General features: G+C 40.6%; 1 protein-coding gene across 2 annotated transcripts in view; it reads left to right on the top strand.

Annotated features, from left to right (window-relative positions):
- The window catches only part of FAM110B (family with sequence similarity 110 member B), a 136,209-nt gene extending 122,939 nt beyond the window's left edge, over positions 1-13,270 (top strand). For both annotated transcript variants that reach the window (XM_066578302.1, XM_066578304.1), the window contains exon 3: positions 10,159-13,270. In XM_066578302.1, the coding sequence (XP_066434399.1) occupies positions 10,470-11,582 (1,113 nt within the window). In that variant the 5' untranslated portion in view covers positions 10,159-10,469 and the 3' untranslated portion in view covers positions 11,583-13,270. The remainder of the gene's footprint in view (positions 1-10,158) is intronic.
- The last annotated feature ends 3,652 nt before the right edge of the window (positions 13,271-16,922 follow it).

Below are 16,922 nucleotides of genomic sequence, written 5' to 3'. Positions count from 1 at the left end.
ATATGATACCTTTTTAATGGCTAACAAAAATACATGATGTTCTAGCGAGCTTTCAGGTCTTCGATCAACCCTTCATCAGGCTAAATAAAACCTTCGCCATTAAAAGTTATCATATCTACAAGATTACTTGGTTTGTCTTAAGGAGAACAATTGCACATAGGAATGTGAAGCACGGAACAAGAAGTGAAGGATAATGAATGATCTGCCTGTCTAAACAAGCTGCACAAGCGTGAACAATTGTGAGCAAGTAAGTGGTGCTGTCACTCACTCATTCAAAAGAGAATTGGCTCATGTAAAAGGGGCATTAGTCAGGATCAGAATATTACTGCAGCAGTGATCAGATTCTTCCTTGTTCCTGCAGACACAGGGATAACTACATGAGTTTGAAGTTAGTTTTACAAATTTTTTCCCCTAATATTGCAGTTAAAATGAACCTTTTTTTTTTTTTTGAGTACTGTCAAATCGTGTCAGCCGGCAATTCTGCACACATCCGCAGTACAGAAAAAAAGAAGACCCAGACAGGTACATGTCGTCACTGGCCGTGGGCGGGGTTGAATTCTGCTGCAGTCTTCCACATGTGGAATCTGATCCGCTCATGGACACGAGGCCTACAAAAAAAAATGGATGGTGTAAAATATCAAAATAAAGGCCCAGTTAGAAACAACGATTATCGCTTAAATAATCGTTGTGTGTAACTGCACTGACATTGTGCAGTTTTCGTTAAGCCATCGCTCATCATTGTCTTTCAGCATGCTGAAAGACAACGATCAGCATTACCAAGAACTTACAGCGGGATACAGCTGATACTATTGTTTCAGCTGTATCCCGCTCCCTGAACACAGGTGGGGTATGAAGAACACAGCGGTCCAGCTGTGTTCTTCACACTCTGCATGGAGCGCACAGCTGAATAACTGTGTTCTGCATACCTCGCTCGGAGCACTCTGCTGCATAACAGCTGGGCGCTCCGAGCAGAGAACAGCTGGATGCAGAAGACAAGCGGGGCCACTTGTCTTCTGCATCCCCCGCTCAGAGGGCAAAGTCATCGCTCAACATTTGAGCGATCAACTTACACTTAAAGGCACACAATGATTATCGTTCAAAAGACCTCTTTTGAGCAATAATCGTTGTCTAAATGGGCCTAAAGTGATACTGACCTGTTGAATGCAGTGCCACCCTGCCAGTCTTTGCTTATAAACCTGCAATGATGTCAAGTCACCAAAATGTAACCGTTGCAGCCAATCGCTGCCCTGAGAGGTACAACACTGAGGCCCGCTATTTGCAGCAGCAGCGTAACATCAATATGTGACCACTGCAGCTGACTTGTAAACAAAGACCAGCGGGGAGCAGTGGAGAGGTATTGCTTGAGTGGCAGGTGATTCAACAGGTAAGTAACCGTTATTTTGTTAGGTTGCACCATCTCTGACACTGGAAAAATGGCGCATTCAGTTGATGGCATTTTCTTAATATGTTGATGGCAGAGAAGCTTTTTTTTTTTTTTTTTTTTTTTTTTTTTTTATTAATCCTTCCTGAATCCTGACGACAGGACTTACTTTTTCTCTGACGTGGCTGGATGGCAACGTTGTAACTTGGTGGTACACGTGTTTATTTTTAGAAATCTAGAAGATGTTGAAAATACATTATTTACCAATTATCTTAAATGGTATTCTAAATGTATATCCACAGGATAGGTGATATAATGATCTGGTGGGAATCTGATTGCTGGGACGCCCACCAATCACAAGAATAAGTGTCTCGATAGTCCCCAAATGAATGAAGTGCTGGTCAAGCATGCATGTTATCACTCTATTCATTTTCTTGAGATGTCTTGAGATAGTTCAAGAGCTCTGCAATCTCTGCCAGTTCCACTGAAATCAATGGAGCAGTATTATGCATTTTTGACCACTGCTCCATTCATTTGAGGAGACTTGGGATCCCATTGTCATGATTGGTGGGGGTCCCGGGAGTTTGATTAGCTATGGGTAAGGGGATAGGATAGTTGGCAATGACGTCTTTTCATGGGGCAACCCCATTAAAGATCGCCCCAGTGCCCTTCAGTGGACCATGGGCTCTCTGCTTTCTGCTTATACAAAGTATGGGTAAAAATTGTATCCTAGGTATTCCTAGAAATTAGCCACACCTCCTTTCTCCATATCTTGGCTGTACTTTTAGAAGCAGTGCGATCAGCTTTCCCTATGTATTTTTCCTATATTGTCATTCGCTATGAGTTGTGGAGGTTCTGACTCGTTCTAAACTTTCTGCATACTTTCTGTATTCCTAAATTTTCATTTAGCCTTCCAGTTGTTGCATGTACAGAAATCTGTACACCTCTGAGAAGATTTAATATAATATGCTCATACATAAGCCCCTTAGTGAAAATCTATCTATATTTTAGAAACCTTTCCTCTGCTTTTTCAAAGGGAACTTGTAACATTGAGAGTGCATTTCATTCTGCAGGCATGTTATAAAGCAGGAAGATCCGAGCAGATTGATATGTAGTTTTGTGGGAAAAGAATCAGTATCATTTATTTTATTCATGTTTCTCTCTTCTCATTCTGAGCTGAATAGTCCAATGAGAGGTCCTATCAGTGAATGGGGCGATGGAACAATGCCTCTACAGTGCCACCTATTGGAAGGAGGCATTCCTGCAAGTCTGTGTCTGATCTATTAATAAGCCTAATAACAATGACTGACTGGGAAAATAAGCCAATTCCAGAGTTTTCTCCAGAAGAAACAGGAAGAATAAACTGATGGTGATGGAGAACATCTAGATGTTGCCTTGGACAGATGTGAGCTTTGAAGTCCAGCACTGCTAACAAATGAGCCACCCCGCTTTTCTTCTCCCTACTCCAGAGGGGGGAATGGAGAAGAACAAGATTAATAAATACAAAGAGGGCTTACAAATTCCATGCAGATGTTACTAATAATCAACTGAGAAGCTTAGTGCTACAAAGCAACAGTGCTAGCCATTGAGCCACCAAGCTTCTTCTTCCTCTTGCTGCTTCTCCCGAGAAGGAGAAAAAAAAAAGATCTTATTCACCTTTATCTCCTCCTATGCCTTTTCCTCCCATGCTTCCTCTTTCTCCTCCTTATACTTCTTCTCCTTCGCTTTTTTTCTTCCTCTCCTTCTCCACTTCGAAGAGTAGCAATGCAAAAGAGGAAGAACTAGCATGGCGGCTCAGGCACTTCTTCAAATCTGTCCAAGGACATCTACGTGGACTTTGTATGTCCTCTTTGTGTTTTTTCTTTATCTCCAAAGATGGAAGACCAAACATAGTGGCTCAGTAGTTGGCACGGCTGCTTTGCAACATCTGAATGGAGTTTTCTAAAGACTATGCAAATGTTATCCTTGATGGATTTGAATCTAGGATCCCAGCACTGAAAGGCATCTGAGCTAAGTTCATAGAAAAACTAGAAAAACATACACGCATCTATCTTCAGAGTTCAATTTAGTGATGCTGATTTTTTTTATTTTTTTTTGTACTCCCACTGATTTCAATGGGAGTTGGAATCGGGTGTTCCAATTCACAATTCCTTTTGGAAAGTCTGGTCGGGCACGCCCCGCTATCTACAGGTATATCGTGCTGCCTGCAGAATGGACTGCATTTTAATGTGATAGTTTCCCTTTAATGAAACTTTTACATGTGACATCTCTGGCTGTTGAGCTGATGCTTTTATTTATATGAGCAAGATGGTCCATCACCCACACATTAATCAGCATCATGTTCTTCTGCATCGTGCTGCTCTGCCAGAATGCCAAAACAAATGACACAATCTGCATGATTCACAGTGCCCCCAGTGTGCCACTCCTGAATCATCAACAAGCCCCCGGCTTGCCACCCCTGCTGTAGGTCCCCTTTGTTATCCTCGAATGTGTTCATCAGTGTTGTGTAATATAATGTAATTACAGTTGTATCTCTTGCATTGAAATAGGATTTTGTGGTCATCAGATAGTTACAATGGTCTTTGTAAACCTTCGGCTTTTACTAATTTGATTCCCCTTAGCAGTTTTTGAAATTTATTTTGACTAAATGGAAGACTTTGTAACAGCAATCGCTTTAATTTCATAACATATTTTTAGCATAGTGCGTAAATGGCACCATATGTCTTCTAATACAAGATATTACTTGGGAGGAGGTTTAAATATTAGATTGTACAGCACCGTTTTCCGAAGCCCTGTAAGCAAAGCCTTGGAAGAACATGGAGTTCACAATGTAGAGTATTTTCACACATTATATTTGTGCTTTGTACATTTTTAATGCAAATTTCCACAGTCCTGCATTTAGCTCATTGCGGGCAACACATGATAATCCTTGATTTGTCTATGCAAATCACTGGCCCGCTTCACAAATGCTGCAGGAAATGATGGCCAAATGGTGATGTTATCTAGTCTAGCTCCCTTTTAAACAATTAGGGATGATGCTGTTCTAGTCACAATTTAAAGCCCGTTTAGATACAACGATTATCACTCAAAATGCTTTCAAACGGCCGAAAGTGAACGATAATCTTTATATGTAAATGCGGACAATCGCGCGCTATTCATTCACTTGTCGTTTAGCGCTGGTTTTTAGCCGGCATAAAAATAGTCATCAGGCAGTTCAAAATTCGTTCCATTTGAATGGAAATCATTCAGTGTTTTGAGCAGTTTGAGGACTTGAAGGGAGTAAACAATGTACTCATTTTGTATGCCTTACATACACAATGAGTACATTGCTTACTCATGCCCAGAGAAGGCAATGGAAACCTGCTGGCCAGATAATCCCTTGCATAAACACAGGCCCACCTGAGCAAACAATTCTACTTCTACTATAGTTTACTTTAGCTAATAATGGGAATAGAGATTATTTCAAGGCATTATCCGTACATGTAATTTATGCAAAAAAGTCGTCCAATTCGTTCAGTCGATCATTCAAACAATAATCGTTGTGTGTAAATGGGGCTTCCGTGTCCTTTTACACTGGCCAACTGTTGGGTGTATCAGCGCTCTACAGTCATCCCAGCGATCATCGCTCCTATGCTTTCATACAGGAGCAAGGATTGCTCAGTGAATGGAGGCATAGTGGGACAGGGATCGCTTCGACCCACCTGCTTCCATTCACAATAAACAGGCTGCTGTTGATTGAGTGACAGCCTGTTCATACAGGCCAATCATAGTTTGCTTTTCATGCCTGCCGAAACCAGACAACTAATGAATTATCAGTAGTCGCTCAGTCGCTGCAGGCATCTACACTGAATGATTATCATTCTGATTTCAGCGATAATCTGAATGATTATTCAGTTTACAAGGGCCCTTAGACAGAATTTAAGAGGTTTTAAGCAAAAAAGAAAAAAAAACAACTTTTGCCCCCTGTCCTGCCCTCTGTCAATCAGTTTTCTATGAAATTGACCTCTTGTGTGTATGAGATCTTGGGCAATTGGACTGCGACTCCATTGTAAAGAGGGACTGATTTTAGTGATTGCAATTTGTGTACAATACTTGGAAATGTTTGCGATATGAAAGCAACAGGAAAAATGCAAGAGCAAATATCATTTGATAGCATTTAACAACTTTTTGGGTTGGTTAGATGTATGATACTAGTTTAATTGCCATCTATGTCAAAGGGCACAAAATCTAAGCATGGAAAGTAGAATGGCTGCTATAGATTGCGACTTATTTTCAATATGTGGTATAGAACATTGTTGTCAATTTCTGGAAATGTCAGAAAATGTCTAGTTTTCTTCTGCAGCCAGGTACGTCATATATTAGCATTCCTAAAAAATTTTGCTTGTGCGCCCATTATACATGCCAATAACTGAAAGTGCAAATAACCATAGTGTTCAAACATAGCTGCAAAGCCAATAACACTAATCTTTTAACATCAGGGGTATGTCCAGTCATTGCATTCCTGTCTAATACAGTTTCTATGAGTGGCTTCTAGAGATGAGTGTCCTAATCGCCCCCCTGGACATTAATGAGACTTCTAATGTCCCTAGTGTTTCAGTTCATTTAAATAATTCTTTATAGCCAGCTTCAGGCATGGCCGACTAATGTCTTCTGCTCCGCAGAGCTGACCTTTCACTCTCCTGCTGTGGCTGGGACTTCCATCTGTGTTTTTCAGTGCAGTGGGACAGGGGATATTTAGCTTGTTCACACCGATACTAGAGTTGGCCTCTGTGGTATTTAAATTAAAATCTGCCCCCGGGGCGCAGCTTTGGAAATAACACAGCGCTCCATATTACCGTTGGTCTAACTACAGCTCAGGCGGCTGTTGGCTATGAAACCACTTGATTGCATGACTTCTGTTACAACATATGGGTATTTCTAGATGCCAATTATGATGTAAAAGACATTTTCAGGTTACTGAAGGTTAATGTGTTATTTAACTTATATTATCTGCGGTTCAGGAATTTTTGATTTAGATATCTAAGCTTGACATTTCATGAGTTTCTACCAAAATTTACATTTTTATGAAAAATCTTATCAGAATTGGTAATTGTTCACATCAGCGATTATTATTTTTTTAATTTAATTTTTTTTTTTTTTCTCCCCACTTCAGTGGAATTTTCTGACTTCAGTTATGATCAGTTTGATTTCGTTTTCATGTGCTTTCCTTTTTTTAATAGGAAAAAAATCATGCAGAGTGCCGTCCTTTTTTTTTCCCACTAAAGAACTGGAAAGGGTCCTTCCGTTTTTTTTTTCCTTTTGTACACAAGATGGTCATTGGGTGATAGAACAGAATGGAAAGCTTTCCCGTTGGTTCAGCTTTTGTTGTCCATTTAATGGATCCATTTTTAAATGAGCCTGTGCCGCAGGAAAGAAAGTCAGAAGAAGACAAAATAGATCCATTAAAAACCAGCTGTAAACTGAACTGAAACAATCTGATAAGAACGGTCCGCTTTTTGTGACTGATCGGTCTACCAAATCTGTGAAAGAATCTGGAAACTATGGTTTCCTTTGGGTGCAGGTTTAAATCTGTTTTGCTATCTGTTCGATTTATTTAAAAAAAAAAAAAAAGTGAATCTGTTAAGCACAATGAGCCAAACGTTAGTATGAAGAAGCCCTCAATTGTCTCAAAAACATTCGGGAGAACGATAAGGCTGTATTTAATGAGCAAGTGTGATGTAAGTCAGTGAAAAAATGACCATTTGCGTTTTGTTTTTTGTTTTTTTTTCTTTCCCTGTATACAATTTTTTTTTTTTTTTAAGGTACAAACTTACAATATGCATCAGGTTTATATTCATTCATAAAAAATTAAAAAATCAATGTGGTTCCAATATTAAAATGCTTGTAAAATGCATCACACTCACATGCAAATCACATGGCATACGAGTGCCATGTGCTTTTTTTCACGTTCCCATAGAAAATCAATGGGGACAAGAATTATCCAAAATAGGATATATTGTGATATTTTTACAATTTTGTGACTCAGTCTGAGCGAAACTGTGCATATGAATTAACCCATTCAAAAGATGTGGTTCTTTTCCCATGTGAACTCTGTCCATCTCAGGTGGATAGCACTCGCGTGGGATAATCATCCGTGTAAACACTGAATTGGTGGGTAAAAATCTTATCCTGCAGCGCTTTCAAGCAATTTATTTATTACCCCCCACCAAGCTGGGCACTCATTTTAACAACCTCGGAAGGATGGAATACGGAGCCAACTTTGAGTCGGCTATCTGTACCAAGCGGGGATTGAACTTGCAACCTTCAGGTTGTGAGCGAGAGCTTAGGACTGCATTTGTGCTGCCCTAGGACTCTGCACCACACAAGGCCAGGTGTATGAAACTCCATTTATTTCAAGTGAACTACAGTGAGCTTGTACAGCCATCAGTGTTTTGAAAATGTAGATCTGGGTCCATGTAGCTCCTCAAATGGTGGTGGTGGGGGGGAAATAAACTGATGTTTACATGGTAGGATAGATTTTTGGAAACCTTTTTTAAAGTAGTGCTTTTTAAGCATAAAAAAATATAATATAAAAATAATTGTTAATAAAATTTAATACATTATAAATGTATTAATAATGGATATATATATATATATATATATATATATATATATATATATATATATATATATATATATATATATATATATATATATATATATATATATAATATATATATATATATACACTACCGTTCAAAAGTTTGGGGTCACCCAAACAATTTTGTGTTTTCCATGAAAAGTCACACTTATTCACCACCATGCGTTGTGAAATGAATAGAAAATAGAGTCAAGACATTGACAAGGTTAGAAATAAGGATTTGTATTTGAAATAACATTGTTTTTACATCAAACTTTGCTTTCGTCAAAGAATCCTCCTTTTGCAGCAATTACAGCATTGCACACCTTTGACATTCTAGCTGTTAATTTGTTGAGGTAAGCTTGTGAAATTGCACCCCACGCTTCTAGAAGCATCTCCCACAAGTTGGATTGGTTGGATGGGCACTTCTGGCGTACCATACGGTCAAGCTGCTCCCACAACAGCTCAATGGGGTTCAGATCTGGTGACTGCGCTGGCCACTCCATTACCGATAGAATACCAGCTGCCTGCTTCTGCTGTAAATAGTTCTTGCACAATTTGGAGGTGTGTTTAGGGTCATTGTCCTGTTGTAGGATGAAATTGGTTCCAATCAAGCGCTGTCCACTGGGTATGGCATGGCGTTGCAAAATGGAGTGATAGCCTTCCTTATTCAGAATCCCTTTTACCCTGTACAAATCTCCCACCTTACCAGCACCAAAGCAACCCCAGACCATCACATTACCTCCACCATGCTTAACAGATGGCGTCAGGCATTCTTCCAGCATCTTTTCATTTGTTCTGCGTCTCACAAACGTTCTTCTTTGTGATCCAAACACCTCAAACTTGGATTCATCCGTCCACAACACTTTTTTCCAGTCTTCCTCTGTCCAATGTCTGTGTTCTTTTGCCCATCTTAATCTTTTTTCTTTTATTGGCCAGTCTCAGATATGGCTTTTTCTTTGCCACTCTGCCCTGAAGCCCAAAATCCTGCAGCCGCCTCTTCACTGTAGATGTTGACACTGGTGTTTTGCGGGTACTATTTAATGAAGATGCCAGTTGGGTACCTGTGAGGCGTCTGTTTCTCAAACTAGAGACTCTAATGTGCTTATCTTCTTGCTTAGTTGTGCAACGCGGCCTCCCACTTCTTTTTCTACTCTGGTTAGAGCCTGTTTGTGCTGTCCTCTGAAGGGAGTAGTACACACCGTTGTAGGAAATCTTCAATTTCTTAGCAATTTCTCGCATGGAATAGCCTTCATTTCTAAGAACAAGAATAGACTGTCGAGTTTCAGATGAAAGTTCTCTTTTTCTGGCCATTTTGAGCGTTTAATTGACCCCACAAATGTGATGCTCCAGAAACTCAATCTGCTCACAGGAAGGTCAGTTTTGTAGCTTCTGTAACGAGCTAGACTGTTTTCAGATGTGTGAACATGATTGCACAAGGGTTTTCTAATCATCAATTAGCCTTCTGAGCCAATGAGCAAACACATTGTACCATTAGAACACTGGAGTGATAGTTGCTGGAAATGGGCCTGTATTCACCTTTGTAGATTTTGCACAAAAAACCAGGCATTTGCAGCTAGAATAGTCATTTACCACATTAGCAATGTATAGAGTGCATTTGTTTAAAGTTAGGACTAGTTTAAAGTTATCTTCATTGAAAAGTACAGTGCTTTTCCTTCAAAAATAAGGACATTTCAATGTGACCCCAAACTTTTGAACGGTAGTGTATATATATGATTTGTTGCTCCAGCATTCTATTATACTCAGTATTTTGTCCCAGTATTTAACATAAATGCTCTGAAATTTAACCCTATCAGCTCTGCCCATTTATTCCATCTTGCTTCAAGTTTATATTATTATTTATTTATCATTTACGGTTATAATGACTTATTCATTTTCTATTGTATGTCTGCTTTCCAAAACTGAATATTACTGGTAATGACTTGTCTGTGTTTTCTATTAACCATCTGTGGTCTGGTCTCCTTTTGCTCCTGAACACAATTAACATCTCTCTTGGGATCGAGGAGGTTAAGAGCCAACTAATGCTTTTTTTTTTTTTTTTTTTTACTATGAACGAAAACCCTTCGATATTTTGTGTTGCTATAGCCGTGATGTCACATGCTGTTACTGACATATGATTGGTTGTTTTGTGTTTCAGATCTCTGCCTGTAGTAGAACGCAAAGGAAAGACGAGACACCCACATCCTTCTGTGCGAATAAAGGATTCAGCTGAGCAGATTTATACAGACTTCTGTCTGGTGGCCTTTTTGTATCAGGGCTGCCTTTTAAAGGGATAAATTTAAAAAAATGTCATTTAATGAGCTGTGAGATGATGAAGAGCTGCTGCTAACACTCAGATTTCAAGATTCAGCTGTTATTCATTGTGCTTGATGCACATGTTTCTGCACAGTGCATTTAGGAAACACAAGAAGAGAATCCAAAACGGCTGCGGGGGAACAATCGCCAAACATGCCTACAGAAACACTACAGACAGGTAGCATGGGGAAACCTGGTAGTCCAGCAGTGGCTTTCGCATCAGCTGTCCCTCTTCGAATATTGAACAAAGGACCTGACTATTTCCGCAGGCAGTCAGAACCTAATCCCAAAAGACTCAGCGCAGTGGAAAGACTAGAAGCTGATAAGGCAAAGTATGTCAAGAGCCAAGAGGTTATTAATGCCAAACAAGAGCCTGTGAAGCCAGCAGTACTTGCAAAGCCCCCTGTTTGCCCTGGGGCAAAAAGACCTTTGGCTAGCCCAACCCTGAAGATGTTTAACAACAATGCAAAGTCTGAAAGCTGTGTACAAAGAGAGAACTTAAAGCTAGAAATCCTTAAAAACATTATCAATAGCTCAGAAGGTTCAAGTACTGGTTCTGTGCACAAAGTAAGTTCTCGGAACTGGCCAACAGGTAGATCAGACTCGGCTGACCAAAACCGGCATTCTTTTGCAGAATCCCTAAAGGTCTACCCTACGCAAAGTCATGGGAGCCCCCAAGAAACCAACTCCAACATCAGTAGGAGGCTTCTAGAAAAATCAGGTGATAATTTTTTACATGTTTCTCATAGTTCCTCGGACATTAGGAAAGTCACAAATCTGAAACAGATAAAGGCGATACCTTGCAGCAGTTCAGCCCCACCTCTCCCTCCGAAACCCAAAATTGCCACCTTAACTACCCTCAAGACTCCAGACAACGACACTTTGGAACCCAGCTGTGGTGTAATCAGAAGGCCATCACTCCAGCGATCGAAGTCTGACTTAAGTGACCGATACTTTCGTGTTGATGCTGATGTCGAGAGATTCTTTAATTATTGTGGACTGGATCCTGAAGAGCTTGAAAACCTTGGGATAGAAAATTTTGCAAGGGCTAATTCTGATATAATTTCTCTAAACTTTCGCAGTGCAAGCATGATCAGCTCAGACTGTGAACAGTCTCAGGACAGCAACAGTGACCTTAGAAACGACGACAGTGCCAACGACCGCGTGCCGTACGGTATTTCTGCCATAGAGAGAAATGCTAGGATCATCAAATGGTTGTATAGCATAAAACAAGCTAGAGAGTCACAGAAGGTGTCCCACGTGTGAGAATGAGACAGCGGTAACTTAAAAGACTACGTTTTGTCTGTGAATATTCAGTTGTGAAGGGTTGTAAAGTCTACTTGAAGTCTTGTAAACTTTTCCAACTGCTCTGTGTTGCTTGTTGTGCAATGTTTTCAAGTTGCATGCCTGTCAACATGTGAACTGACCTGGCTTTCACTTGAACAAATCCTACAAAGCCTAGATAACTATGCTTACCATCTGCCAAAAGTTTAAGACCAGTTTAAAGTTTATCGGCTTTGTTTTTAAAAATCTTATCACCCACTCACGGTGGAGGCACACTTCTGGAAGGCTAGATCTCTATAGAGTTTGTCAGTTTACTTGGAGGTAGCAATAGTTGCGGATGCAAGCAGGCCTAAAGTGCCACATTCCTCAGTCGAGTCGTTAGAACCTGAGGTATTGTCAAGGCAGTCCTTAGTTCTACTCGATGGAACCTGTCTCTAATGTATGCAGGAGAGCGATAGACTATACTGTTTACATGATGATAAAGGTAGACATAAACATTCATAGATTTTCTTGTGTTTTTATATACATTTATATATACTTTAATAATGACCTTTTTCATTCAAAAACGAGAATGATGTCAAGTGCTTGCTTACACGTTGAGTCTTTTTCTACTTACGAGAAGGAAACATGGTTATTCTGATTTTTGTCATTTTTTTAATAAGATTTCTCTTTTTTCTTTAATAGTATTAGTTGTTTCATCCACATTGTATCGTATAGGCATGTGCCATACGATTGGCACTGCAATCATTTTGTAATTTTTTTTTTCACTGTTATTCGCCAATTAGGAGTTGGGGAGAAATCTGGACATTTAGTTTGGATTAGGCATCTGCAGTACAAAACTTTGGCCATGCCTGATAGAAGCAGAAATGCTGTCCTACAAAGAAGCAGTAGCCTACTATGACTCATTTTGCTATTTTTTTTCCAAGTCTTAAACTTTTGACCAGAATAATGTGATGAAACCTACAACTCCTCTAAGCTGCCTTCAACACTGCAGATCCATGCTACCATTTTTTTTCTCCAGTCACGTTGAGCAAGATGGAAATTTACAGCCATATCCGTATGAAACAAATCTCCAATTCTGGAATAGCCTCACTAGCTGGACTCTAGCTGAATGAATTGTATTTGTTGTCTTGCATCTCCGTCTATGAATGTTTGTCTCACTTGAAAGTATTGTAGTTTTAACAATTTAAAACTGCTTTCATCTTCTCATGGCAGATCTTCTGCACGTCGGCCGCCTTCTAGATATATATATTTTTTCTTTTGTCGTTTTCAAGTTTCTGCGGACAATGTGTCTTCCCAGTGGATTATCAGCTGGCATTCTGCTGTGTAGCATTTAGATATGCACCTTTTTGCCTGCATCCAGTGAAGACAGACATTTTGTAGGTTAAGCCAATATTTGACGTAACCGACGGGAATGATACAACCGATATGCAAAATGGCTGTCTTTGTTGTATGTCTCCGGCGACAAGTGTACTTTAACAGGAAATGCAAGGCCAGCTATCTTGTTACAGTCCTTTAGGGGTCCTCACAGTATTTTGTTAACTTTAGCAGGCCGATGCAAAATAGAAAAAAAATACAAAAATAAAAACTTTTTTATGGTGTAAATGCTGTAAGGATTTGTACATACTTCATTTGCTATTGAAACTTTGGGAAAAAGTGTTATACTAATAAATAGCTCTTGTTCTGCATCAGAGTTCAGTGTTTGGTTTAATGGTGGTGAATGGAGTGCACTCGCCCTACACATACAAAGAACTAGATTAGAATTTGTTAAAGCCTGCTGGATCATTTATCCATGGAGTGAAGATACAAGAGATGTGTTAAAGCATGTATAAAGAATCTTAAGCTTGACTGGTACTTGTGTACCTTGTTTCCACCACAAGTGTGGGTGGAGACCTAGTGATGGTCTGTATCCGCCCAGTGTATGCCCACAAGATACTGATTGGCTGCCTGAAACAAGGTCCTAACAGCGTGGGGACTGAGATTTGCCTGGGATGGAGGTTTAGGGTTAGTTAGTTTCAGTGTTAGGCTTACATTATTAGCTGTAAATGCTTCCATGTGAGAGCTAATAAAGTAAGCCTAACATTGAAACTAACACTAACCCTCCATCTCAGGCATAACTATATCCCCACGCTGCTAGCCTCTTATCACTCGCCTCCTTGCCGCCTCGAGTTACTGGCCCTGCTGGCAATGCTGCCGGCTGCTCTCACTCACCCACTGCCACCTTCTGTCACTGCCATTGCTGGAGTGGTTAACCACTGCCGGCTCCTCTCACTCACCCCCTGCTGCCTCCTGTCACTGCCTCTGCCACTGTAGCAGTTTATAAGCTAAGTTTATGGGCTGAAAGTAGATGACCCGCCGAGGATGTAAATGTTATATTTACTTTTGTTGTTCCTCCCGTGTCAGCACTGGAAGTGGCCGCTGAATGCATTAAGCCGCATGCTAAGTAGTCCACCCGCTCTAATTTTATAATAGCTGGACTACTTGGCAGTGCTACTCAATGAACTGACCGGCGGCTTACAGCAATCACACCAGGGGAACGTCGGGGGTGGTAAGTACAACACTTACATCCCTGGACTCAGCGGGTCACCTACTTTCAGCCCATAAACTTAGCTTATAGGGCTAAACCTAGGTGAGTCTTTTTTTAAATTTCATCATGTTTAAATAAAATTGTGTCCGTGGTGCAGCAATTATTCAAATGTCCAGGGTTATCCCTGGACATCTTTATTCTTCATTGGTCATAACAGCAACGTTACAACCCGATATATGGGTCTTTTTCGAGCTGTGTCAGATCAAAAAGTTGCTGTTATGACCAACGAAGAATAAAGGTGTTCTTATGTGGATAACCCTGGTCATTTGAATAATTGCTGCACCATGGATGCTGCCTTTCTTCTATACCATACTTGGACTGTACTGGGATGAGGGTCGGATCCTGTATGGCTTGCATCTAATCTGCTCCAACCAAGAGGGTCACTGGTGAGTGCAGCTGACATACATTGTGTTACTTGGAGTAAATAAAATAGTGGTCATATTATATTAGTTCACATTGTTAGAAGGAGAAAAAATGTTCGCTAAACCAATTTAAAACACATGAATTTTTATTTCCAAAGGAACACATGCAGCATTTGTGGATCATGAATCACATGTAAGAGAAGGAGTCCCAGTAAAATGTTACAGTTCTGTTTGTATCACATAAATGTTACATATCGTAAATCTAGATAATTATGTGCAGGCTTGGTGTGTGCAGACAGACACAGTCCAGCATCAGTTCAAGTTGGAAATATAAATTCTGCTCATTTCAGATGCACTAACAAGAAAATAGTTTTCGTGGAGTCTTGCTCTGCCAAAGTTGTTTTTCACAAGAGAAAAGTTAGTGAAAAAATATTCTGTAAAGCAATCTTTTAACAAAATAATGTTCTACATTCCCGCAGCCAAGCAGTCCTGGAGGAACATACCCTATGAAGAGCTGATATAAATATTAACCAGGTAGTCCTAGTCCCATGGTAGTTTAGCAACTAGCTATGGCATACAACACCTGAGTTATGTGTTTTCCATCGCTGCTATTACAGTATATCCTATAAGAGTAGGATTACAGAATGAAGAAGCCCCTAAGGAAAAAAAAAAGTTAAAATACAACAATGCCGTTGATAATGTCGACCTCCGAAGATCGTGCAGTGCTGGAAAATTTGAATCTTTTCAGAGTGCCATGTTAGTGCTCTCCAGTAGTCCTATAGGAGAAGCGTGCACACAGGACTCTGAAAAGAGTCAGATCTTCCAATGCCATGCGAACTTTGGAGGGAGACTGCTGGATCGCGGGAGTGTATAAAATTTTTAAAAAAAAACAAAAAAAAACCTGGCTGTCAAGTCCCCTAATGGCCCCATAGCTTAGTTTATGGTGCTGTGGGGTCACGACAAGTACCTTTTAAAAGATTTGCCTAGGTGCCATGAGAATTTTTTTGATTTTAAAAGTTGATTTCAAATCAAAAAGGATAAAACCAGCGGTACTTAACTGTCCTCACCCCAAGGTGATCTGGCACTACAGCCCCATGGTCCTCCTGGTCTTTCTTTTGGAACACCTACTGCTTGACTGCTGCAGTCTGTCAGGCACACAGTGGTCAGGTGCCATTCTCCTGGCATCACCGCTCAGATTGTGGGAGCCATGATGGCAGCAGAACAGTGGCTTCTGATTGACTGCAGTGGTCAGATGGTAGCCGGTCCAAAACAAAGACCATGAGGACCAATGAGTGGCAGCACTGGATTGCAAAAAGTGAGGATGGGCAAGTACCACTGCTTTTATTGTCTTGACAGATTTGGCTCTTGTCTTAAAAAAAAAAAAAAACGAGCAAAAAATCATATGTCCCCCGGTCAGCTCCTTTACGACCCAATACACACAGCTATATTTCACTTTTATATGGATTGTAAAATTGACCGCTATATAATTTTGTGGGCCAATATTGTACCTATGTGACTTCTGATTTAATGCAAAGGCATCCCATCCCCCAACCCAAGGATTATGCAGGTGATAAAGTGCCTGACTGCACTGTAAACCTATAGTGCAGTCCATGTAGTGCCATGCGGGTCTAGGAATACAGCATTGCCATGTACATAAGCCGAAATTCACTTCTGATAGTATTTATGGAGCCTTGAATCATAGGAGCCATGCATTGTGTGTCCTGCATTGCTGAGAGGAAAGCCTGGGCCAGTTGCAATTAATACATATGTGCTATACAGGTACGGTTCTGGATGTGTAGTTATTACCTGGATGTATAATGGAAGTAAGCTGGGTAAAGAACTGCTGCTGTAAGACGGGTGGGAACACTGGATGTTAAGGGGTTGGAGTTACATATGCACACAAGCATGGCTGGCCTTAGGTTAGCTGCACTTTGGCACTTTGGAACTACTTTTGGTGCGCCCCCATCCCCACTCCTACCATCATAAAAATAAATATTGTACTGCTAAGCAAGCTGTCTGTATTCAGCTTCTGGAGAGAGCATCAAGATAGCAGCATACTCACGCCACAACAGCTCAAGGGATAAATACAACCCCATAACAAACCTCAATACATATATACAGCCCCAGAACCACATGATGCTGCTGCACAGAGAAAGATCATCTGGCCAGGTAGAGGTAAAACCGGATTCCACATGTGGGAGCCTGCAGCCAAATCCGACCCTACCCAGGACTGGCCACCCTGCATACCTGTCTGGGTCTTTTTGCGGATATGTGCAGGCGGGCCGCAGATTGGACAGCTTCCGTTGCATTCAATGGAAGCAATCTGTGCGGGAACTGCAGCATAATGGAGCATGCTGCGATTTGTTTTCCAGA

Source organism: Eleutherodactylus coqui, chromosome 9, assembly GCF_035609145.1.
Source record: "Eleutherodactylus coqui strain aEleCoq1 chromosome 9, aEleCoq1.hap1, whole genome shotgun sequence".
In the NCBI taxonomy this organism is placed as follows: Eukaryota; Metazoa; Chordata; class Amphibia; order Anura; family Eleutherodactylidae; genus Eleutherodactylus; species Eleutherodactylus coqui.
The sequence above is the reverse complement of the archived record's forward strand: the minus strand, read 5'-3'. Positions and strand labels throughout refer to the sequence as shown.